We start from the raw sequence: 26,028 nt of genomic DNA, 5'->3' as shown, positions 1-26,028 counted from the left end.
GTGTGTGTGTGTGTTTGTTTGTTTGTGTGTGAGTGTGAACTTGTTAACGAGCTCTGTTTTACGGGGCTCACCCAGCGCAACATATGGTTGTTTTTACAGGGGGTGTAAAAACTGAGACATCGCTGTGAATATAAATGTGTCCCCTGAAGACTTTCCACCCCTCCCTGAATGTAGATAGAGGACACTCCTCAGCTCTGACCCCACTAACAAGGATTCAGCTGATAAGGGTTTTTAAAGGCAGATACTGCCATTATTGTATCATTACATGTGCTGATTGCAGCTATTTTCCACTGATAGGTTTAACTGCAGCTTTATAGTCTACCATCTCTGTAACAGTTGAGTAAAAAAAAACTCCCCACACAATACTGAGATTTGTCTGTAAAGACCTCTGGTGGTAAAAGAATGTGAACATTGTGACTCGACTGGCTGCACTGAATAGACATTTAAAGGTCTGTTATTTCTGAATGACAGAGCTATTGACATCACTTGAAAATATTGTATCTCGCCCTTCTTTGTATGTTCTATTAAATCAATTTAATCTGATGAAAATAATTACCTTATATACGCATGAATAGTTTTTTTCTGTTATAAATAGAAGAGAGTATTTTCCTTTAATACTTTATTATTCAAAACATTTTTCATTTCAACTTATTAAAAGTGTGAAACTTGAAAATGGAAGAAACAATAAGATATTAAGATACAAAGAAGAGAGGATATGGACAATACATACAAAATAAAATAACTAATAGTAATAAAATACACACACATAAACAGGGACAATGAAATAAAAATATTTTAAGTATTTCCAAAAGGGACAAAACAAAATTATATACAAAAAAGTCCATCTAAAAGCTCCTTTTTCTCATAGTTTTGGTTTGGTTTCATGTGGTTTAAAGGAGCTATTGCTATTGGCTATTTGCTATTGCTACATAGCTAGCATTAGCTTTAACAGCTGTTTTACTTACAGCTGTTACCAGTCTTTTCAAGAGCTTCAGCCATTGTTGCATTTACAAGACAAGAGGTTATGATATGTCCTCTGAGCAGCACTCCTTCTTCAGTGCAGATGGGATACTACAGTGACACGGTATCGGAAAGTAAGGAGACATCCAGCCAGACCAGAGCCAGATGGTTAGCATGCTAACTTGACTGACTAAGAGAAGTCATTGAAGTAGAGGCGAAACAAGGCTAAACATTGACTTTGCGTTCTACTGGTGGAGATAGTTCTTGGTCAGTAAAGGAATGATTCACTGGTAAGTGTTAGTGCTAATGTTAGCTATGTAGCAATAGCAAAGTTTAAAAGTAGCTCCTTTAAACCTCCAAAAAAAAATACTAAGTGGACTTTAAGGTGAGAATTTTTCTTTTTTTTTATGTTTTTGGAAATCTCCTGTGATATTATTTATGTAAGTGTGACTTGAGCATGGTAAATAGATATAAATTATATAAATTTTAGTATATTTTTTTCATAACTGTATTATCCATATAGTACTGTAAGTGCCAGAACATACAGAGCCATAATACTGTGATTTAGGAAGAATCCTCCTTATTATATATTTATTAATATTATACTAATATTTTAATTTGGAGCGTTGTTGTTGTCACCATTTAATATCACATGAAACATTAAAAATATGAAAGATATTCAGTAAAATTAATTGAATGTAATATGTTGAATAAGAAATGGCCTGGATTACCAGGTTTTAGTTATCTGTGTTTAAAAGAGAGGAAACCATTTTCCAACCATGCTTGCCTATTCTGTACACACACATACAATACACTATACACACCAAATCACACAATCGAAAGCCATTTGCTTGGCAGTGGGGCATCCTTTATCGAAAGACATTAATTCTGAGTACCCTCTCTCTGTCCGCCTGCCTGTCTGTTTGTCTTTCTCTCACTCTCTCCATCTTCCTCTCCCTCCATCTGTTGTTGTTCTTCAGAGACTAATTATGGAGAGTATTATGCTGTGACTGACTGCTATACCTGCACTGAAATAACAGGTGACACATTAGACTCTGGTAAACAGGTGCGTTTGTTTTTGTTCAGGCGCTGCACTGCATAACTATATATTGTTTCCAGACCTTGCTAATTAGCTCAGGAAAGCCAAGCTTGATCAAATAATTTCCTGTCTGTCCCTGCTGGATTTGTGTGCAGAGACAGTATCTGCGAATTTAAAGATATTATGATAAGATTTTGCTGGGGAAAAAAAACATCAACAGCAACAACATAATGTGTCCGTTTGGACTGAAAAAGTGATACACTTCAGTACAGACTGAATGGTCTGCTCATCCATTTATTCATATACCGACTGTGTCTTCTTTTCTGTTGAGACACTCAATATTTCTGAGTTTTTCTGAAGGTGTGTTGATTTTAAGCTGATATAAATGCCCCAGTATACAGCATTTTTTCCCCATTGCTCATCATGTAGAAAATGGCCATTCCTAACATTTAAAAACATTTAAAAATTAAATTATAAAATACCTTTATAATTACAGCCTAACAGGTGTTCATTTTCTTGAGGAGCAGTGTTTTAACCTGCGCCTGTTTAGCATTTGTTTTGAACCACGCTGGAAGGTGCAGTCGGGGATGTGTCATTGACAATCCACTGGAACAATGAAATTTTGGTGTCAAAGTAGTTTGCACCATCTGTTTTTTTTTTTTAATTATGTTGCATTTTTTGACAGTTCCAGATGCTTCCCAGTGAAAAGCTTCAAAAAGTGGCCTTGAGCTGTTCTTATCAAATGTGGAAGGGAAATAAACTCCAATGTGCATTTGCCAAACCATCCACTCAGTTCTCATCCTTACAGACCTCCTCTTGTAAAATGAAACATGCTGCTTTAAGCATAGATGTCACCCTTGTGTGGTTTTTGAGCTCAGGCATGGTATGGTATTATTACTACTACACATAGCTGGTGAAGAATATGAGGGAAAGAAGATAAGTTCGTTGTTTTTGAGAATGTACATTTCGACAACTTCCCCAACTTGGATACACTCTCCTGTCTTTCTGTTTATGTTGTAGTCACTTAAATAATCACTAACGTTGTGGTTGTTATTACCTGTTGTATCAGTTATCGAAAATATTTGTGAGGGTGTCAAGCAGTGGTGACAGATGTCATTTAGATTTTTTGTGTTACGACACAGGCAGTAAATTATCTCCTTGTGTCTGATTTTCCTTTAATTTTATCAAATAAGGCAATGATGTAGAGCAGGTGCACAATTCCTGTGCTGTCTATACTTCTATCTAATTGTCGAAACCCAGGAAATTAGAATCAAATGCCTTAACTCTCTAAAGTGGCAATATTACACAGTGTGCTCTTGTATTGTGAAACTGAAAACACCCTGCACCTTTTCAGATGTATTAAAGGGACGCTTTTATCTCTGTGTACTCCACCTTTCATAATGTGATTTTTCACATACCCCTTTGAGTGACAAAAGACGACTTGAATTGGAAATGTGATACCATGGTGTTACTTCACCACAGTAACACTTTTATTTCTCTTTCCAGCAGTTCAGGGCATTTTACAGCTCACCAGCACACAGGGCTGGACGACTGCCTCCCAGCTGTAAACCAGTCAATCTGTATCACCACAGGGATCCTCTGTGGGGAAACAATAACATTTGGAAAGAGAAAGTGTGCCTGCATCTGTGTCTAATGAATGTTTTATGTTATAGACGGACTGAATGCAAAATAGGTCCCATTTGCAGGTTGAACATGTTGTGATGGAAAAAAATGAGTGTGAATTCAGTATCTTCACTTGATGCACCAATCAACTGTTGATGGTTTGTCTCCTCTCTCTCTCTCTTTCTCTCTCTCTCTCTCTCTCGCTCTCTCTCTCTCTGGCAGCTGTGCTAAACACACACCCACATACACACAAACACCCCTGCCTTCTCCTTCTTGTTGGACTTGTTGAGCTCACAGTTTGTACTGTGTGATTTTGCTCGCCAGTGTTTACCAGAACCTAATCCATCACCTGCATGACTCCAAACATTATCTTGTGGTCTGTCAGTCAATCATTTAGGGCCAGTGATCCTAAGCCAATAGATTTTTCGAACTACACGTTGTTATTTATCTTGCTCACCATTCTGTAATCAGTGTTGCTGGATGTTGTTGTGTGATACTTAGTCAGTCTGTGTAAGCAACAACTGAGCTTGTTCTTAGGGATGTTATTGGATTGCCCACACTTGTAATCATGAATGTTACAATATCACCAGTTGTTTTGATGATATAATGTTACACTAATAGTTATTTATTTATTGTTTTGTTTAGAGTTTTCAATGACATGTAGTGGTGCACATTTTAGTTTAAGTTTGAATATATTGAATATTGACACAAACCACTACCTAAGGGGAGTATCAACCAAGGATATTTACCTGCAGAAACTGTAGTAACCAAAGTACAAAGATCCGGATACTGGCTTATGAGCTCAGGTAGATGATGTGTTATCATGTGTTATAGTTTGTACACACAACGCACACAGGGAGCACTAACCATTGGGCAAGCCCCTGTAAACAGAAAAGCAGTGGACTCCTCTGAGAAGCAGATTGGCTGGGTTTTGTGTCTCTGTGTTTCCACTTCTTGGTCACAAATACTGAAATGATCTGGCAAATAATTAGGCATTGGAAAAAATACAAACTGATTATTGTGTTGTAAGTGTTGTGTTCCAGTCCTTTCTTCTCTCTTGTCTTTCACCCTTTACTGTAGACTGTCTTTAACAGCAAAAGAAATCCATAATAGATGCAGTACAGTGAATAGAAAGAAAATAATCTTTGCAAAAATACAGAGTGTGCTTTGCTGTGTTTGTCTGTTTGCAGGCAGACCTGTGATGATTGTGGTGGAATATGTGGAAAATGGATCATTGGACTCATTTCTGAGGGTGAGTGTTGAAGTGATCAAAGAACTCAGGAATGATTATGGTTATTTCAGGCCTCAGATATTGTTTTTGTGGGAAATAAACACAGCACAACATTGCTGATATAAAAAGACAAAAGCATAACACATGAGTGCCTTTGCTTTGGTCTGCAGAAAAAAACACGTCGTTGCTAGTCAGGTCATTATAAGGCCGTCATTATAGGGCCATCCAGGAAGATAGCAAGATCACTCTCAGTCTCTGGCCTTGGCTAAACAACACTGCGCTTAGCTGCAGGCCATGGAGAGAAAACTTTTTGTAAAAATCATAAGAAAAACAAGCAGCTTAACTTTGTTTTGCAAGTAACTAACTTTTGGAGCATATTTACTGCAGCACATTGTCCTGTCAATAAACTGCTGAAACATAACTAAAACTGAAATATTTTACAACATATGTGTCTGTTGCTACACACATATCATTATGATTTTTGTCTGTGTTGTTCCTTTGTCTTATTCAATTTCTCCACCTTTCTCTCTGATTGTCCGACTGGTTTTGTGCAATGGCTCCTTCTCTACCAGTAAATTTTCCTCTATGTCCTGCTCTCCCTGTCAGCAACATGATGGTCACTTCACTGTCATCCAGCTGGTGGGCATGCTGCGTGGCATCGCCTCGGGCATGAAGTACCTGTCAGACATGGGCTACGTTCACCGAGACCTGGCGGCTCGAAACATCCTGGTCAACAGCAACTTGGTGTGTAAAGTGTCAGACTTCGGCCTGTCGCGAGTGCTGGAGGACGACCCGGAGGCTGCTTACACCACAACGGTAAACGACCCTCCTTAAACTAAAATTGTTAATTATTCATATGTTGTACTTCAGTGGTACATTTACTCAAAAACCCCTTCACACAACAGTGGCTTCTTGATTCAAGTCTTAATTTCTCTGCTCAGAACTCTTCTGAAAACCTTTTGCTTTATGGGATCAGAGGTGTAATGTAGGAATGTTCCTGAACCTAAAATTTGTTCAGTTGTTGTATTCAAAAACCTCTGATGAAATATGGCTATAGTCCACTGAAAATCATATCTGAGCTCCTTCTTCAAAACAGGTTTCGCACTAACTAACAGCACTAACATCTGAGAATGAACACATATACCTCTTACCTCTTAGTTTTGGAAATTGCTTTGAGATGTTGCTATTACTTTTATTTGGGGTGTCATTTGTGTTTAATGACAGGAAAGTTCATTAGTTCAGTCACTTCAAAAGGCATCTGAAGGGGTCTAAAGCTAAAGAAGATTTCCTAAAGATGAAACCGGCTTTCCTCAACTTTCAAATTGCATTAAAAAAAGGTGATGTATCTGGTGTCACACTTGCAGATTTCGATGTTTCATAGTTGTAAAAATCTGATGATGATACATTGGCCGACATTAATTTTTCTAACAGAAACACATGACATAAAGATTTTAGATAGGGTTCCCTTGCATTTAGTTATTGAAGGGGGCGTGAGGAGTGTGTGGATCAGCTTTCACCGTCATTTACTTGAATGTGCACATGTTTATGGCAAGGCAGCTGTTTTGAATCTTTTGTCAGAGGTAGCCTAGTGATTTATCTTTTAATTCTGAAAAGTCTCTGTGTCTCAGCTATAAACGTCTGAGACAAAAGATATTGTATCTTGTGAAAATCAATCCCCCACTGACAAGCCATGGCATTAGCTAGCGTTGTGGCTAACTAATTTACCAAGTGTGTGTTTTATAGCGGATGTTAGAGCTATACTGAGAGGGAGAAAATTATATGTCATTGTTATCCATTTATTCACCAGAACTGTCTTATTGACTGTTTCACAAATAGACGCAAAATCATGTTTTTCAATAGGCTGAAGCGCACACCGCTCACACAAACACTGACTGAGCTGAGCTTCGTCTCTCTGGTGGTCAAACTGTGCAGTAGCAACAACTTCTTGGCACTTATCAGCCATTATAAACATGAATACAAATTTATTTGCATCTAGCTTAAATGTGCTGATAAGATCACCCCACCAACGTATCGCTCAGGCTGTAGTGCCAAGCTAACTGCACAGCTGGGTCTGTGTATTTAGAATGAAATGTCATTGACCAGTCAGGAAATCTGGATGCACATATTTACTTCTTTCTAAAGCTTTACATATTTCACCTTTATTCTACAGCGCTATAGCAGTAATATCAAGGATATGTGTTTTTCCTAGTTCAGTCTCATTTGCTACCAGTTGGCTGATGCCTGGTCTGTTCCTGCGTTTGAGAGAGAACCTCATTAGAAGTAATGGTAGAAGTGTCGAACTATGAAAGGCGCAGGGGTACAGTTGCAAACAACAATTCCATTTGCTGGTGCTCTCTATGTTACAATATCATAAAGAAGTCATATCTGTTGCATTAACTAGGTCCACGGTATGCACAAGGTGGAGATAGGACTCAAATGGACTTCAGTATGGAAGGTCTTTGGAAAAACATTAGAAATATTGGTCACTAACATTTTCCACTGAAGGACAAACATCAAAGATTGTGTTCACAACCTGATGCTCTATACTCCTATGTAAGCTTGACACATCAGCTAACTGATGCATTGCTCTACCCCTTCTTGATTAGACTGATGAAATTTCTCTCCCGGGGCCAGTGAAAGTGAAAGAGTTGCCTTTATATAGCAAAAGCTCAACTTCAAAATGTTTTGTGCTGAAAGGACACTGCTCTGTAAATCTGTCTGAGCCCACAGTGACCTCCATTTCCTGGTTTTCTATTGAGGTTATTGTGTGAAGGAAATGCTGTTTATGGTTCCAAGTTAAACTTTCTGCTCCACAAGACAAGACTGTCGAAATCCACAGAAGGGAAGTGAATGGTGATGTGAGGTGTGGTGAGGAAGTCGGGATTCAGAATAGGGGGGCACAAATGGCTCTACATGCACTTGATCACACTTTCACCTAATAAACATTTTAAACAGTGTATGTCACTAAGCACAGCTGTATTTTTAAAGGTCCCATATTGTATAAAGTAATATTTCCATGTCTTTTTTGGTTATAAAGCAGGCCTACGTGTTATATTACTACTGTGAAAGTATCAAAGCGCTCAGTTCACAGAGAAACACGCACACAATTCAGAAACTGCCTTCAAATGAGCCGTCAGGACTTCTGGAACTTTGGCTCATCAACCTGTTGTTACTAGAGCTCCAGAGAGAGGCCTAAGAGAGGAGATGTAAAACTACATCGAGATGGTTTTCGGTTCTTTAAACCACAAATATATCTTCTCATGGTAGGGCTGTCACATTTTCAAAAAAACGTAAATCGAACAAATTCGAAGTGACTCGCAATTAATTCGAATGAATCGAATGCGCACCAAAACACCACAACACGTCATTATTTTTGTCAATTGACGAGACTGTACCTTTACACATGCTGCTTCTCAGATGTTTTGGTGTCATGACTGTCTGCTCAGGACGCCTCTGCTCGCTATTGTCCTCCATTTTTGTAACAAAACAACATCTTTATCATTAGCTTAGTTTACTGATAGGTCAATAGGGCATGCATGGAATGCCTATGTGAGTCCATCCATGAGTGCATACGTCTTCATTTTATACTGTATGTGTGTGAACAGGGCGGTAAGATCCCAATCCGATGGACGGCACCTGAGGCCATCTCATACAGGAAATTCTCCTCAGCCAGTGACGCATGGAGTTATGGCATTGTTATGTGGGAAGTGATGTCATATGGGGAACGGCCATATTGGGAGATGTCCAATCAGGACGTGAGTATTGTGGTCATCATGAGCGTGGTTTATGCTGCAGTCATGTCGTATGAGAAAGAGCCACCTCATCCTTCAGCAAAAAACCAGAATGTGAAAATGTTCTTTAGAATTACAAAAATCACAACAACTGATTCTACCAACTGCGTTTGTAAGTTCTCAAATTCTTTTAAATGTAACTTTATTGACATAAAACACTGAGTAATGAACAGATTTCAGTTAAAAAATGAAAAGAAATAAGTTAACATCAGCACAGGTAAAATGTATCTGGAATCATGGTTTGTCCTGTTTATGAGAGGATGCTACACAGTACTGTGATCAGGGTTTTAGAAATGCTGAGGTCAAAATGTTTACCTGATTAGGCTGAAACATTTTCAACCCACATTGAGCGTTACCTGAGCAAACATGCATCTATTCACACCTGATCACCTCTTTCCATTGACTTTATATGCAATTACATCACATCCAACACTGAGGCCTTTTTAACAAGCCACTCGCCAAACTACCACCACTTTTGAAGGTACTGCAATGCTACTGTAAGGCGACTTAACAATATTGTAGATCAAAGGATTATCAGTGAGAAAAATTAGCAGAAATTGGTTAAAACATTGGACATTATTTGGATTTTTGATGCAATCATCTACTTTTGATGTTAATTTTTTTTGCCTGTTTGGAAATATAATGAAACAGTTCCTGACTAAGTTGTTTCACACAGCTGCATTAATTCACTGACTTGGTGTGAAGTGAATATGGAAAAGCTGCTGGTCTTTTGACGAGGTCGGCATCTTAGTGAGTGTTCCCCCCACAAGCCTTCTCTACCCTCATTCTCATTCTCCATGCTGTATATATTTTTTTTTTTTATTTATTATTTTCTATTCTGTCTATTAAAACTATTGCCCTTTAACCTGCTCCCTGACTGTTTTCTGGCATCAAAAAGCCACCTCTGAGAGAGAGGAGGTTTGGAACCTAAACTCTGGTCAGATTCACCAAGAGGATGAAAAAGATGAGGGAGAGGGAACAGTAAAGGTCAGAGGTTCAGAGGACTTTGGTCCAGCAGAGGGATGGGGGGGGTTTAAAGCTGGATTCAGTGTGGCTGAGCAACCCGCTGATCCCTGGGCTGTGGTCAGGGATTGGAGGGGCCATGGAGGAAGCAGATCCATCCCTCTCTCCGCTGAGTGTGAAAGCTCCACCGTAATCCCTTCAACCCCTTACACACAGACTCATACACATCCATACACAGACGCCCACACGAACACATTCACTAAGGTCTGAGGGTTTTGGAGGATTTGGGAATTGCTTAGAAGTTCTTTCCAAGGCAAAAGGCCAGCCAAGCTGCAAAACCAGCCTAACACTATCTCATCCTGGTCAGCCACTTACCACTGCTCCCTACAAAGATACATGGATCTCATGGAACCACAGGTATGATTGGAGATGTGCTGTATGGAGGCTAATACATACTATCAGCTCAGATGAAAAAGCAGTTCATGCTTGCATACTGTACGTTTGGAAACTGATGGATAGTCCAGAGGAGGTTTTTTTTAGCACAACTACAACTTATTTGTGTGACACAAGAAATCAAACATCCAAAGAGAAGGTCATGGGGAATGATTGAAGCTTATAAAAAGCATTAAATGGGATTATACTTCCCATTTTGATTCTTTTTGCTCTCTTCTCTTCATCAGTTATTTCTCTGATTCATGATGTGGGATCAAGTTAATGATCTTTGCTTTTATTAATGTGACTTAAATATACCCAAGATATCCTTGTCATTCTTCTGATAGTAGTATTATTAGTTAGCATGCTAACATGCAAATCCATATAATGCCAAACAATCGTATAGACACCTGCAAGATCATAGACAAACAGTTTTTTAAAGTGGCCATTAGCAAACTGGTTATGACACTCAGCAGACTCTTGAGCCAAATAGATCAATATCTAAGCTAATTAAAATTTTACTCAAATTTTTCACCCTCCATCGCATCCAATTGTTTCTCCAGGTGATTCTGTCCATTGAAGAGGGCTACCGGCTGCCTGCACCGATGGGCTGCCCCGTGGCACTGCACCAACTGATGCTGCACTGCTGGCAGAAGGAGAGGAGTCATCGGCCCAAATTCACAGATGTTGTCTCCTTCTTGGATAAACTGATCCGCAACCCCAGCAGCCTGCTGCCACTGGTAGAGGACATTCAGAGGTACAGCACTGAGGATTTTATGGTATCTCTTAAGGCATGAAACTGTATTTGTCTAATTTGTCAAGAATCTCTTGGAGCACGTTTACCTCAGAACAGAACTTGAGAGTTATTAGAGTTACAATAAACACTGAGCTATAACAGGGACATGTCTGCTGAATCCAAGCAGAGATAGTGTGACTTTCCTTGGGTGAGAAAGTTGAGAAATGCTTTCACTCCTACGCCTAAAAGTAGCACCAAATATGTGTCACTCTGAGAAGTTTGGGCCAGTTTTCCAACTCTGAAATGCTTTACAGACAGGATCTGTATTGTATGGGTTTATTTATTTATTTATTTTTTATTTTTTTTTTTTTTTGCATCAGTCTACCAGAGTCTCCGGGGGAGGAAATGGACTACCCAATGTTCATCTCCGTCGGTGACTGGCTGGACTCCATCAAGATGAGTCAGTACAAGAGCAATTTCATGGCAGCAGGCTACAACACATTGGATTCGGTTGCCAGGATGAGTATTGAGTGAGTAGATAAACCTAAACATAACCATTATCAAATGTCCAGAAACCAAATAATAGCTATCTTTGTAGCAACAGTGCTTCACCGATTTTACTCATGGAGTTCAGATTACTCATTAAGAGGAGCATTGTTCAGCCTGTGGACATCCTGTCTGAGAAAATAACCCGGACAAAGTCATTGTGATGTCATCAGAGACTTTTAACAAAAAGCTTGTGTTTCAGACTTCAACTATGGAGATTGAAAGATGGAGCCATTTGTCAGATAGCAAGGGTCTAATGAAAGATGTTATGAAGTTGCATTATGGGTTTGTTGAGCTAAAAGTCTGAATCGAAGACTTGAATCGAAAAAGGGAAGCCAAATACCTACACTTAAAGAGATAATTACCTTATCGATAAGGTGGACAAACAATATATGTCAGAATCGGTGGACTAGTAATAAAAAAGATTACATTGACGGTGCAGAATGAGCCATTTTAAAATAAAAACTGAGATGATTTTTTTCAGGTGTTTGAGATTTTGCTTCCCTTGTTGATTGGTTGATAGTTAGAGTTTAGGGGTTGTAGTATAAAGATTTCACATTGCAAATGAAATGTGTCTCAAATAAACTCAGTGGTCTTACATACATAAAATGTTTTCACATAGAAAAATGAGAGAAGTACTAGAAAAGGGAAATGACTCAGAAGGTCTCTAAAAAAGTGTTTGTAGAAAAGACTTCACAAGTTCAAAGTTAAAGTGGTGCGTGTGTGTGTTTGTGCGTTTTTGTGTTTCCCCTCTCGCCCTAGAGATGTGAGGCGTATTGGGGTGGAGCTGATCGGCCACCAGAGGCGGATCATCAGCAGCTTACAGACCCTTCGCCTTCAGCTACTGCACGAACAGGAGAAAGGTTTCCATGTATGAGGACGCCCATTGATACAACCTGGGATGGACAGATAGATGGAGCAGACGAAAGTGAAGTCTAGACTGTAGGACAGACAGTCTGCAGCCTGTGCCTGAGTCTTAACCCCTCATACAGGAGGTCATTGGACAGACGACCACAGCAGACTGCCCTGTGGTCTCCCTCACATCCAGTAGTAACAGACTTTTTTCTACTATACACCCCTTACCCAGTATACCTGGTTCTGCCAGACTATTACAGCCTGATAGACTTTACAGACTGGCCATGGCCTCACTTAGGGGAATGTAATGCCTTGTTCCAGCAGCAGTACTTTGTGTGTGGAGCAACAATATCTAGAGACGTAGATTTGCAAACATAATCTACTGAATCTTTTGACTCTTCTTTTGTTTGTTCTTTTCTCGCTCTGAGTTATGTGCTCATGTAGCTGCTATCGGGTGTGCAATCGAAACGTTTTGTCTTTAAAAAAGAAAAAAAAAAAATATCCTCAATATTTTTTGTTTTGGAGTTTAATAATTTATCATGAAGGAATTATTTGCATTGCTTTAGTTTACCCTCTCTCCAGAGAATCTCGTACGCTAATACTTGAAGAAAGAAGCAAGAAGCAAGTTATGGAGATTTCTTGAATGTTTAAAAGTGTATAGACAATTAATCGATAATTATTATCATAACCTAATATCTATATATGTGCAGTCCTGTTTGTGAAAGCCCTAGTAAATCTGGATCTTATTTAAATGTTTTATTTATTTCAGATTTTTATCCAAGTCAGCAATACAGTATTATGCAGTCACCTCAGTATCTCAGAGAGATGAAGAATTGTGCAATGAGAGAACTCTTGTTGACATGTAAACATGAGGCTCACACAACACCATCCACCTGTTTTTATTGTCACATGCTAAGCTTGCAGAACCGGACCCGTTGCCTTCAGGTGAATAACCATACAAGTCTATTCTGACAGTTTTTAGCAGCCAGTGTACTCACAGTTGTGTGATCAGCAGTTTTTTGGATTGTGAATGTTAAACATTGCCTGAAAGTACACACACACACAGCTCCACTGTCTAAACATATGAATGTTCACAGATCTTAGATACTGTATAGCTAGGAGGTGTTTGCAATTGTCTGGAAACTTAACATGGACTTATATGGTTTTTCAGAAATTGATGAAATCCTTTCACATACATTCATTCTTTCTTTTAAGCCTGCATACACTAATACAGGCAGTGGTTTGCGCTTCTGGGAAGAAGTTGATCTAAGATGTCAGAGCAGAATAATCCATCTCAGGTGTGAAGCTACCAGATGGATTTCAGAGAGTACTACTTCTGCTCCAGTCTGTGCTTACCTTGTGGTCATGTAAAGGTTGTGGCATTTGTGGCAGTTCGGGAAATCAGTGTACATAAGCATAGAAGTGAAAACTGTTGGATCGGCAGTAGATGATGTCAAGTATTCAGATGTTTGCCATTGAAATATTTTTTTTCATTCTCTAAGTCAGTGGTGAGTAGGAAGTTCTGCAGAATATAACTAGTTAGCAGTCGGATGCAGCAGAAGTAGCTAAAACCAGATTGATGGAAAGGGGAGAGAAAAGGAAAGCTTTTGTGTGATTAGGACGGAGCTGAGATTAAAGGAAGAGAAAGAATGAGCATTAACAGCAGCATCATAACTCGTGTCATTCTTACATCAACAGTAACAAACGCACCCACACACACAACACATAGACACTCACACAGACACGCACACACTGAATGCCTTACAGTTTGTTAACCATGCAAGACAGAAACACTTTAGTTCATGAGTTTCAGTGCAGTCACGGGACCTAGCCATTAGTTTGAGTTGTATTCCATACTGAAGAGAACAGCCGCCCCTCTACAGCTGTGGCTTTCATCACAAACTGGGGCTCAATGATTCATGTCAAAGGCAAACTGGATCTAGAGATCTGTGCCTTTCGGTCACAGCGTAGTTATGCATCCAGGCCTTCAGGAGTAGGAAAAAGTGCACAACACACATCAAAACACGCCGCACACATATTTGCACACACACACACGCTCACGGTCACCACCCCTCTACAGGATATGGAGAATATCAGATGCTGTTTGTTTAGCATGTTCTACTGCTGAGCAATGTTAGAACATTCTTTTGTACAAAGTACAAGTCTACTTATAATTCTTGTATTTTATTTTTCTATTATTTCCAAAGAGATGTTGTAGATCTTGCACACTGTAAGAGGCAGTTACAGCGAATATTTATTTGCAAATAAAGATGAACAGTTCTGGTGGTTGACTGCTCATTTAATTATGTTTCGATTTTTATCTCGGGCAAGAAAAGAGAATCAAAACAGCATTGATTCAAAGGAAGAAACGCTGTCTTATATCTTTGAGGTTGTGAAATGCTTTTGTTTTTAGTGGTAAAATGAAGGAGAAACTTCACCTGCATTGCACTCAACATGTCATTTACCGCTACATCACTGGATCAGAGTGTTCCCTACTTGTACACAGAGTCAATGCAGCCTGCAACCACGGCCCCATCTCACCTCACCTCACTGAAGACGGACACCTAGCAGACGTCCGCTCAGGAGATATATCTTTATTTAAAAAGTTGGCCCAATATAGTACATATGTTTATAAGTCCTTCACAAAGATGTAAAAATTAAATTTGATGTTATTATTGTCAGGTTTATTTAACTTTCATCACCTTTTTCAACTTGGCAGCTTCTATAAAATTGTACACGTAACTCATAACCAAAAGATGGAGCTGTTGGACCATTGTCCATCTCCAGAGTTGCCATGTGAAAAGCCCAAATTGAATTCCTGCAGTTATTATGCCAATTTAACCTTAGAAGAGAAATTCAAGGAAATTCCTACACATGTCCCATTCTAGTTCAACTTCCAGGGCTTCTAATAAGTTGGCATGAGTTTATTTTGACCGTTGCCTGTTTCTTGTTTTGCCATGACATTTGTACGTGCATTTGAGCATGTTGTTTCTTATTTGTTATAGATTTACTACACCACTCTGCAACAGATGGATTGAACCAGAGAGGGTAGGTGCTTTAGGGTAATAAATCAAATGCACCAGGATAGTGGGGGACTAGTAAGTTCCATGCGCCGTGATCAGGTCACCGGGTGGTTCGCAAAGCTTAATTCGCCTTAATAGGATTACCTGTCACAAGCTGGGATGCCCAGGCGGCATCTTGACACTATTCTCAGCAAGTGGTAACACACTATTCACGGCAATGTTTGTCATCAGTGTTTGCTTTTTATGACATTTTGTAAATCTAGTGTATTTAATTACTAGTAATCAGACCATCTATGGGGTGATGTGTTAAAAATTTAATGGTGTAGAGGTAATTGAGTCTAATGGGGCTGCTGGATAAACTGTCAGGCTGGCTCGGCCTGAGGAAGAAAGAGGTTAATGTTTTGTGTTTGGGACTGGACAACAGCGGCAAAACCACCATCATCAACCAACTGAAGCCAACTAATGTAAGTACATGACACTGGGCTTCATTGTGAGTGTATTTTAATGTTTTGTTAAAACGATGATTGTGGAACTGTGACGCCTTTGTGTGTGTAGTCCTGACATGTGGGTACACCGATTTGTTATACATATAAATCTTTTCCCGTGCCATATGATAATTTGAGATAAATCTTATGAGAAGGCCTGTCAAAAAATCCTTCATTTCACTGCAATCATTCATTGATTGCTTGTTTTCAGCATTCGAATCATTTAGGCCCATTCTCAGAAGACTGGAAACATGTTAGTCAGGTAAAGCCCACATCATACTTTCCTTATAGTGTTTCCTTGTTGACATACTTTTGCCATTACTTGTCTGTTTTTGTATGTTTGTGTTTGTGGGTGGGTGCATGCAGACGCAGGCACAAGAAATAGTCCCAACAATTGGCTTCAACATTGAAAAGTTCAAGAGTTCAAGGTAGACGCCTATAGTCCTTTATAATGTCTTTTGCTTTTATTAGTGTTAGTACTAGCTAGTACTAGTTTACAGGAATGAAAGTAAAAATGTCAAGCTCAGCAGTACGTATCATTCTGAGCTGATCTTCCTCTCACTCTCTCCCCCTCTGTATGCAGCCTGTCTTTCACAGTGTTTGATATGTCTGGGCAAAGCCGATACAGAAACCTCTGGGAGCATTACTACAAGTATGAAACACACAATATGCCTGTATTAGTGCCACAGTATTAGTTTAGTATGAATGTGTGAATTATAACATCTTCTCTTATCCTCCTCAGAGAAAGCCATGCCATCATATTTGTCATTGACAGCGGTGACAAACTGAGAATGGTTGTTGCCAAAGAGGAGCTGGATACTCTTCTGAACCATGAAGGTACAGTTTATCCAGGCTGACGTGTTTACAATATCTGCAGGATTCGGTTTACAAAGATATATGGCATCAAATTGGACTGTTATAAAACATTAGGCATTTTTCAGGGTTCAAATTGTCCATCTGTGAAATAAAGGGAAAAAATATTAAATTGTATTAAATACTCTGTATATATGGTCACAGGTTGACCGTATATGCCAATATCAGTATTACTCTCTAATTGGATAAACTGCATTAATAAAATATTATTTTCTTATTATTATCTTGCTGTCTTATTATCCAGATATCCGCAGCAAAAGAATACCAGTACTGTTCTTTGCTAACAAGATAGATCTGCGGGATGCCATGTCCTCTGTCAAGGTCTCACAGATGTTGTGTTTGGAGAACATCAAAGACAAACCCTGGCACATCTGGTAATATATCTGTCAAATTTCTCTGGATGCACACTTTCAATTCAAAGCTCAAATGTTTATCTCTTTATTTCTTCTGTTTTCACACTTTTACTGTACAGTTGTACGAGTCCTGCTGTAGCATTCATGTGACCACATTAGTGCAAAATATTCACCCTGGTGAGGGGTCTCTAAGGAAAGGCAGAGAAAGTCAACAACCTCCAGAGTCATTGTTAAGTAATTTGCTACAGGAATCATTCAAGTATTTGGCAGCTTTGAAGGAAGTGTATTAGATTAACTGAACTCAGCCAAGCCCTGTCACTTCCCCATCTACAATGTTTAGTGCTTCCAGATTTACAGCTTAGAGTCTTAAACAGAGACAATAAGGTGACCTGGTGTGTTTACTCTCTGGTTACTTCCTGGGTCTTTTTCATGGCTCATAGGTTAAACATTATTGTGAGGCACAGCGACATGTAGTTATTCCAAAGCCAGGCTCCTTCCTATACATGTTTTCCTCCCTGTTTACTCATTAGACAGATGGAAAGCATTTGGATTAAGAGCTAGAAAGCTTTAAACATCCAAGATCCAAGAAAAGTCATGAGAAAGTGAGTGTGTGCCACAAAGAGATTAACTCCTGACATCTTATTTTTTCAGTGCCAGCAACGCTATCAAGGGAGAGGGCCTACAGGAAGGGTTGGACTGGCTACAAGGTAATGTGTCTTTTTAGTATGTTTCATAAAACTGTCACACTTAAGGCCAAAAGAGAAAAGAGGGCACAGAATTTTGACATCAATGTTCAAATGCTGTCTGCATCCTGTCTACCACCCTTATTAAGATGTATCTTTTTTTTCCCCACTTATAGAACAAATTGCACAGTAAGTATCATCGTGCCGTAAATGTGAGGTGATTATGGTGGTAGATTATATCTCAGCTTTCCCAGAAACATAAGACTATATGTAACACTAAAGGGAAAAAAATAATTAAGTAATATTAAACATAATTCTAATATTAAACTTAACCTCCCCAACAAAAAATAATCCCATCCAAATGGAGCTCTTGTGTGGTATATACTGTAGTACTTGTCCAGTTTGAATGTAAAGCTCTTGCTGCAAACTCGTACTATTTTTTGCAAAAATGCTTTATGACCACTAAGATCAGATCTGTTTTTCAATTCATGAAAAGTTAATGTTTAGTGTAAGGTTTTTTTTTTTGTCTCAACCTGTATCCAAACACGAAGAAACAACAGCATTCTTCTGTTTTTTTTCTCCTGCCAGATCATATCAAAACAATGAATACATGAATGACTGAAATGCCTGTGACCATGGATGCACTGTGGAAGTGGTAACTGGATCTTGGAGTACTCATCACACTTGATGTTGTAGGCCTTAAACTTCAATGTCAAATAGACTAGTACTTCCTGTGCGTGCTATGAATTTGACGCCATGTTTCTTTAAAAAAATAAAATAAAAGAAAAATCTGCTTATAGTATAACTTATATGACCACTCTGTTTAAGTCTCAAGTGATACTTACCTGTGTAACACATCACTAAGACAAATGAGAATGCAGTCTGAATACAATTATTTTAAATTTTAAATATCCTTTATATCACTTCTCTTCACATTATTATTAAGAAAATTTTATCTGAAACAGCTTATTTTTTATTCCATGAAGCAGGCTTTACTAATTCCATCCAATAATTTTATTTTTTATTTTTTTGAAAATGCTGTCAGTGCTGAACATTTTTCTACCTGGAGGGTGATAAAACTTGCTGTTTGCTGAGTGCACACTGTTCCACAAAAATATAAACAGATGTGTAAATGAAGACAAATTAGAATTGAAAATACCAATTTAATGAATTATTCAATAACAATGTAAATATTGAATGCCAACTACCCAGAGAGGTTCAATGTGAATAAATAAATAGTGTCACATAAAAATTGTTACTTTTAATGAATAAATATTAAATACTCTTTATAAAAAAATAACATCCAAGCTGGTTTAAGAGGAGCAATATTTGAGGGAAATATAAAACTTGCATAAATAACCATGCTGTTTAGTCAGAGTAGTTAAACATCTCTATTTTCAACCAGCAAATAAAATGTTTTTATAGCATATAGTGAACTGTCAACCAAATTCATCCTCAGACTTCCCTGAACTTTCAAAGCTACCATGACAACACTTCCCATGTTCAAGTCTTACTGTTGTTGTAGAGGTCCATCAATTTCTTTCACTCTTTAGTTACTCCCTTTCATTACCGGCGCTTATTTCTTCCCCGACTCTTCCTCCTTTCCTCCATATCTTGTCACATTCAATCTGCATTAGTCCTATTTCAGGAACATGTGGAGGAATTTAGTGTGGAAGCGAGCACTGGAGTCCAGGAGGATACACAGGGTCTGGAAAGTCTCGCTGTCTTCAAGGTGGTTCCCTGGAACGCATTATAATGGCGTTATTGACTTTTTATATAGATTTTAGTATGTGCCTCTCCAGGACTCTAGAAACTAAAACAGTGTTAAAAAGAAAAAAATTGAGAAGGGAATATTTCTCTGTGTGGTTCAACTGTTCACAGCTCAGAGGCACATGTAACCTGTGGTGAGGGTCACAAGTAGGCATTGTTTAGCTGTGAAAGGTCACTAGCCAAAAGGGAATCAGTGGTCTAAAGAATACAAATTTCATAAATACAATACATGTTCAATATGTGGGCGTAGTGATAGGAATTCCATCTTCCATCTTCACTCTACAATAAACTACAATTTTTTAATGCTATTTCCCAATCTATTGTCACTCACTGTGACAACAACCCACTTAAAACAAACTGATTATATTAGCACTGAGTTAAACAATGCAATGAATGGGGCTCTCCACTTATTTTATTGGCATTACATGGGCAAGAAATAAAAGGATGGATGCAATCAGAGGCAAATGAAGGTTTGCTCTAGGTGGGAAGATTGAGATAAAACACATCCACTTGAGCTGAAAGCATTTTTGATATAATAAAGAAAAATAAGGAGTTCCAAGTAAATGCCATCTGTCTGAGCTGTCACACACACACACACATACACGTACACAGCCACCCTTCAACACACAAACTTTCTAAAAAGCTCCTCCACACTGCAGGGAAAATCATTTTCTCTATGACAACTCAGACATACAGTATATAGAATATTTTCTCTCTATACATAGTACGTAATATTTTCATTTTATCATTGTACATCGCACCATCTGTAAATCTTATCCACTCCACCCCCATTTATATTGTTTTATGTTAACCGTTAAGATCCTGTTATGATTGCGATGTCCAAATATTGTGGTATTATATTACTTGGTGCAAAGAACCAGTGTCCCCACAGATTCATATTATCATATTATCCAATTGTCAAGGATGTATTTTGGGTTTAAAGACAAAACCTAAGAACTTTATTGAATAAAATTTATAGTCTGAAAAAAAACTGCTGCGACTTACCTGCTACAGAAAACTCAAAGAACTCCCTGGTGATTTCTGAAAACATGTTCTCCACTTCTCGGATGAAGCAGAACCTTTCAGGAGCCGTGCTGTAAACCTTGCAGATCTGTTGTACCAACTTCACCGCCCACTTCATGTGATAGCCGTCCTTCTCACACACCTGAGGGCGAAGCCATACGAAACTGAAAACTGAACAAATAGGCCTTTTTCACAGCACAAATTTTATTCATTTTTTAATTAATAAAAAATATGTCTGTTTTTTGACAATTAACTAACATGGCTAACTGTGACTGTAAGTCAGAATGAACATGTCTAATTTGTCAAGAAACTCTCAATCAGAGAAATGAAGCATGTAATAAAATCAGGTTGAGAGAAACAATCACACACATTTTTAATAGAGAGAAGACCCCCTCTCCATGATGATATCAACCAGGTGGCAACATCTGGGACTGAAAAATCAAGCCAACAAACCCCCCCAAAAAAAATTCTTCGAAGGGGCTGGCTCCAAAAGTGAGTCAATCCCCATAGACTGCCATGTTAAAATACACAACTTTAAAGCAGAAATAGACATGTTTACAGCCTGCTACAAAAAATGATTTGTCTCTATAGCTAGACAACTGTACGGGGGTGATTTTTTATATAACTCACCCATTTATATTTTAAGTATAAAGTTATGCATAGTTGAGGGTATGGGCACTTTGGTGGGTGAGTGTATGTTTGCCACAAACCAGCATGCACCGAAATCTCGGCTCCACACATGCCCCCACCTCTCTGCCCATTATGGGATTAGCCAGGAGTTAGGCGGAGTCAGGCAACACCAAGATGGTGACAACGGCACAGCCCACTCTGAGTTTCAAAACCGCTCTCTAGAAACATATGGGTGACGTCACAGAGTCTACATCCATCTTTATTTACAGTCTATGATATCAACCAGCCTGCTTTGCAATTTTTGAAGAGCAATACTCTTTGAATTGAACCTCCTATGAGGAGGTAAAAGAGGAACTCATAAAAATCAGCACCATGGACAGCACAAGTGCCCAGAGATGACAGTTAGGTAAACTTAGGCAGATAAAAATTCGATATATTCAGAAATGAGCAGGCGTTGCAAAATGAGTCACAACGACCACGGAGAGCAGTAAGTGATGATTCATTTCACAGTCGGCCTCAAACTATTCCTGGATGCACACCTATCCTGAATCTATGTTTAATCTGTTTAAACTGTACAGTAACTATGTAATCTAACTGCATTGTATCAAATCAGAAAAGGGCAACGCTGGCCAATATCTGCTTCTAAATTAAAAGCCAATAATGACCCAATATACCTGACAAACCCTAATGAGACTCGATACAGCTGATGATAGAATAACCAGTACTCTCACCAGTATGATGTAGACGATGAGTCTGGAGATCTCAAGGAGTCGTCCTTTCAGGGCCTTGCTGACCAGAACAGTGTAGCAGAGACTGCTACCACACAGCACCAAGAGACGAGCCACGTTCTCCACATGCCATGGCTGAGGAATAACTGCACATAGTGAAGAGAACAACCAAGTATTTCAAACAGTTCATTTAAGCTACAATATTAATTTTCAGTTTAATATATTGAAATGTTTAAAAGTGGTTTTGATTTGACATAATGACATGAGCCAAGGCTATGAATCCTGTATCTGAAGATTCCCAAGTAAACTGGTGACTGCCAGATCAATCAATGCTTGATTTTGAGTTTTCAGGGCATCTAATTAATATTACAGACTATAAGACTTCTTTGATTATGGGACCCTGTGTTTAAGTCTTATGTCACCTTGGGGTCCATAGACTATGTGTCTATCTGGAGGTCTGCGACATGAAAACATTTGAGAACCAATGAAGTATGTTACCAATGAGCTCCTCCAGGATTGCCAGCATTGAGTCGGTGGTCCAGCCTTTGACTGTCAGTTTCCCGAAAAGCAGGAGGATGGCCCTGGCCAGGTCCCACAGAGCGCTGTGAGGCTGCCCCCTGTCCACAAGATCCTGCCAACCTAGAGTGCCTGTTTGTAGAGAGAAACTCACTCACTTCCTGTGTCTCTCCACTACCACATACTAAATAATACATAATACAACTAATTCTATGCTTTGATTCCAACTATGTGTGATTGCTCAAACTGATTTGACAACTGTACATTGTGCATTTTAATCAAATTTCCACATATTTGAACATAAATTATCAACTATGGCCAAAATGGTAGCAGTCATTATTTGCTGCCATTATGTGCAGAAAGCAATTTATTTCAGGGTAATACTCACCACTAACCTATAATTCATGTGACTGAACTACATTGCAAACACAAGACTGGAAAAGGACAGTCACAGGCTGATCATGATCTCAGGGTGAGTGTAGACAAAAATTATAATAATATAGTAAATAAAAGTTGTATTACCCTCAGGAAGCAGGGGTCCAAAGAGGATGAACAGTAAGTGTGCCTGGCTGACCATGGGCCAAGGCTTCAGGAGTTGTATTAGCCAGAACTGACACTCTGGCTGGTTCGACCATGGGTCCAACAGAACCTGACGGCAGAAAAGACGGAGCTGCAGCTCCTGGTACCATCTCACCCCTGACGAGCAGACATACAGACAAGGAATTTAGCATGTTTTTTGTATCATGCTTCTTGAGACTTCCACAAAGCTAAAGCGTAAAAGGCCCAGAGTTACTAAGAGACTGACTAGTTAGTCACCTCACTTTACACCTCTGCACTGCTATTAGCTTACTCTCTACTGATTTTGTAACAACTCAGATTTAAACTAACTCAGGTAATCATGCACATCACTATCTCCACCACCATGGATCTGAGCCAGAGAGAGTGAATGAATAATCTATGAGGATTTCAGACTGGACATAGCTGGTTTAACAGAGACTGATATCCTCCATGACAGATTATTTTCTATATAACACTTTGGCTTTTTCCTCTTCTACATTCAGCTGTATTTTCCCTTCCACACATGAAACACACACCTGGTTTTGCAGTGATAACTGCCTCAATTTTTTGCAGCAGGTTTGTGACATCACACAGGAAGTTGAACACTCTGTGGCACTCCAACTCATCCCACCCTGCAATAAGTGTCTGTAAAGAAATCAGCATGACATTAGCTAATATTTTTTTATTTCATAACTTCGTTATTTCATATGGTCCTGCTAAGACACAGGGCAAGTTTTCATGTGTGTCTGGTTTGTCTGCACTTCAGCATGTCACTTTACTAGGCTGTAACCACAGGGGGTGGAAGTTTATGAACAAATATTTGAAAAAGAGGAGGATCTCTGAAAGCTTGTTTAAGTAATGGAATCTGCATGTAATTACATTGTGTTTATCCACTCTTAGCTGTACTTGATTTGTGATTTCCTTTAATTACATTCAATGATCAATCTAATACATAGTTTCTGAGTCCCTCACCTGGAGGAAGACACCATAGGCGGAAAAGCCAATGCAGTCTGGAGTTAGACACTGCTCCAACATGAAGCAGGGAGTCTATAACAGATCAATAGGACAACATTCAATACTATCTGTTACCACCAATAAGAAGATGGAACTATATATTAACTAGGTGACAATTACAATGTAGGCTTCTGCAATAGTCACATTTCATATAATGTAATATGGCAAATTAAGACCATCTTTATTAACTATTTTACAGCTCACTAAACAGTAAAAACTAGCAAATTTAGCTTTTTCATGACAAGTCATAAAAAACAAATAGTGCAGCCCATTTGATAAACAAACTCATTTAGCCTGGTGTAATAATTTTGTTTGCTGTGTTGGCATGCATGATCTTCCTGCACAGCAAATGACCAATTAAGTAACTAATATGTTAAAAGTTGATGTGAAGCAAAAAGATACTCATAGCCTTTCTGTCCAGCTGAAACAACAGATACAAATTGCACAATATATCTGATGAAAGTGTGTACCATTAATGTAAATAAATGGATATAATAAAATAATATGACGTGAAAATGAAAACTATATTGCAAAAATCAGAAATATTTTGATACTTTATTGTTCCTCCCAACTAAATATTCAAAATTAATTAGCAAACTCGCAAACCATGCTATGCTCTCTTGCTCTGTCCCCTAATCCTATCAAGAGAAAAGAGACTAAAGCATTTAACACATCACAGTGTTCTGTTCTTGCTTGTCATCTCACCTTCCCATTTATTACCTGTGAAAACCTGCTGAAGATAAACTTTAACCTCTCCTTTGTTGGTAGCAAAAGAGTACATCTCTTGAGCAACAAACCTGACAGTCAACACAAAAGCACATTATCAAGTTAAAAAAATGACAAATTCTGCTCTTTCCTATCCCTTCACTCCAAAGAATGGCTTATCCTTAGTGCTGTGTGGTGATCATACAAAGCAAAATATTCAGCAAAATATAAATTGCTGCTTACCCAGGTTTCTGTAGTGTTCAATAGTGGAGCTCTGCTCAGGGAAAGTGGAGTGGTGAAAGCTCTGGACAATCATTTTATTCTTCCAGGCCAGGGTGGAGATGTAGTCCACAACATGTCTAGTGATTTCTTTGGACACCATGCTAAACACACTGATCTCCAGCACTGACAAACACAAAAATGTTCATTCATAATACTGCATGTTTCTCAGTGAACCTACTAAACTGCAATATCTACACTGAAGTACAGGTTTAATTGAAGAGATGGATATAATTTTTAGTACAAACATGCTAAATCTGCTGCTTAGTATGCTGTGTAAACTGCATATGCTATGCAAAACTCTATTCTAAGATATTTATTCAGTCTTTTAAATTAACATAAACACATTTGATGTTACCATTAATTAATGTACAAAAACTGGAATTAAATATATATATGTGTGTGTGTGTGTGTGTGTGTGTGTGTGTGTGTGTGTGTGTGTGTGTGTGTGTGTGTGTGTGTGTGCGTGCGTGCGTGCTGATAAATAAAAACACTGTATTCTTGAATGTATGCATTCTTAATCCCAAATCACATAGAAGTTGCAAAAATGCAGCTTCTTTACATGCCTAGATATGTCATGTATTGTGTGTAGAGAATGTCACACCACTCTTGACTCTGACCTTGGCCAATTTTAATCAAATTAAAGCCAGGCTGCTGTCTGTCTTACCTACCTTTCATTGGGTAAGTTTAGCTATAGGCCTAGCCAATAACACTTACCAGATAGTTTGTCCAGGATCATGTCAAACACCTCTGATGGGAGCCTGTGGAAGAAGCTGGTGCTGGGTATACACTGGCTGCGTGTCATGATGGTTCTTGCTGGAGGAAGGGTCCTTTTGTATTGCTGAGACTTGTGTGTCAGAGGGTGCCTCCGAACATTTCTGTGGACTTTCCTCACCATGTCCATCACCACTGAGTTGCCTGCATTAAAAAGGATAATGAACGTTTGACCTGGAGATGAAAGAAACTGTGAAGCTGACCTAGTTACAACCAAAGATACTCTACTGTCTCTGCTACAACTCAAACAGTTTCACTTTTCTGTCTGGTTTAGGAGAACCGACTTTGCTAACTCACAAGCTAACCTAGCTAGCGTTAGCTAAACTGAACTCCTGACAAAGTATTGCTAGGTAAGTTGTGACTTTATAAACGTTTCCGTTTATGTAGCCAATGAAAGAAACATATAATTAATAGGAATACAAGCTAATGTTAAAAGTA

At 38.7% G+C, this 26,028-nt stretch overlaps 3 protein-coding genes across 5 annotated transcripts in view; 2 read left to right on the top strand and 1 right to left on the bottom strand.

The window, feature by feature from the left end:
* epha6 (EPH receptor A6) overlaps nt 1-12,260 on the top strand; it is a 117,270-nt gene extending 105,010 nt beyond the window's left edge. The window contains exons 10-15 of the mRNA XM_022740292.1: nt 4,813-4,874; nt 5,460-5,669; nt 8,459-8,608; nt 10,603-10,796; nt 11,156-11,305; nt 12,086-12,260. Coding sequence (XP_022596013.1) covers nt 4,813-4,874; nt 5,460-5,669; nt 8,459-8,608; nt 10,603-10,796; nt 11,156-11,305; nt 12,086-12,260 — 941 coding nt within the window. The remainder of the gene's footprint in view (nt 1-4,812; nt 4,875-5,459; nt 5,670-8,458; nt 8,609-10,602; nt 10,797-11,155; nt 11,306-12,085) is intronic.
* A 3,112-nt stretch (nt 12,261-15,372) lies between these two features.
* Nucleotides 15,373-18,346, top strand: LOC111218656 (ADP-ribosylation factor-like protein 6). Of its 3 annotated transcripts, none has more exons than XM_022741061.1 (9): nt 15,373-15,663; nt 15,896-15,946; nt 16,057-16,112; nt 16,268-16,336; nt 16,427-16,521; nt 16,802-16,931; nt 17,562-17,617; nt 17,770-17,782; nt 18,182-18,346. In XM_022741061.1, exons 1-9 carry the CDS (start codon nt 15,541-15,543, stop codon nt 18,213-18,215), a joined length of 627 nt encoding a protein of 208 aa, XP_022596782.1. In that variant the 5' UTR covers nt 15,373-15,540; the 3' UTR covers nt 18,216-18,346. The 3 variants fall into 3 exon arrangements, with proteins under 3 accessions (XP_022596782.1, XP_022596781.1, XP_022596783.1); XM_022741060.1 differs by having other exon boundaries at nt 16,051-16,112; XM_022741062.1 differs by lacking the exon at nt 15,896-15,946 and having other exon boundaries at nt 16,051-16,112.
* Nucleotides 18,347-19,232: 886 nt separating this feature from the next.
* Nucleotides 19,233-25,720, bottom strand: fbxo47 (F-box protein 47). Its single transcript, XM_022741336.1, has 10 exons — nt 25,534-25,720; nt 24,781-24,942; nt 24,553-24,629; nt 23,791-23,865; nt 23,355-23,463; nt 22,783-22,956; nt 22,243-22,392; nt 21,748-21,890; nt 20,369-20,528; nt 19,233-19,333 (listed from the first exon to the last, which is right to left on the bottom strand). Exons 1-10 carry the CDS (start codon nt 25,718-25,720, stop codon nt 19,233-19,235), a joined length of 1,338 nt encoding a protein of 445 aa, XP_022597057.1.
* Between the last annotated feature and the right edge of the window lie 308 nt (nt 25,721-26,028).

Source organism: Seriola dumerili, unplaced genomic scaffold (assembly GCF_002260705.1).
Source record: "Seriola dumerili isolate Sdu_G_001 unplaced genomic scaffold, Sdu_1.0 BDQW01000052.1, whole genome shotgun sequence".
In the NCBI taxonomy this organism is placed as follows: domain Eukaryota; kingdom Metazoa; phylum Chordata; class Actinopteri; order Carangiformes; family Carangidae; genus Seriola; species Seriola dumerili.
This window is presented reverse-complemented; position numbering and strand designations above follow the sequence as displayed.

Coding starts and splice junctions, on each gene's coding strand:
- fbxo47 (XM_022741336.1), bottom strand. CDS start 25,720: ATGGACATGGTGAGGAAAGTCCACAGAAATGTTCGGAGGCACCCTCTG. Junction 22,957..23,354: donor AGTTATCACTGCAAAACCAG/GTGTGTGTTTCA, acceptor TCTGCTCGTCAG/GGGTGAGATGGTACCAGGAG. Junction 19,334..20,368: donor CTTTGAGTTTTCTGTAGCAG/GTAAGTCGCAGC, acceptor AATGCGTTCCAG/GGAACCACCTTGAAGACAGC.
- LOC111218656 (XM_022741060.1), top strand. CDS start 15,541: ATGGGGCTGCTGGATAAACTGTCAGGCTGGCTCGGCCTGAGGAAGAAA. Junction 16,337..16,426: donor CTCTGGGAGCATTACTACAA/GTATGAAACACA, acceptor TATCCTCCTCAG/AGAAAGCCATGCCATCATAT. Junction 16,522..16,801: donor TACTCTTCTGAACCATGAAG/GTACAGTTTATC, acceptor CTTATTATCCAG/ATATCCGCAGCAAAAGAATA.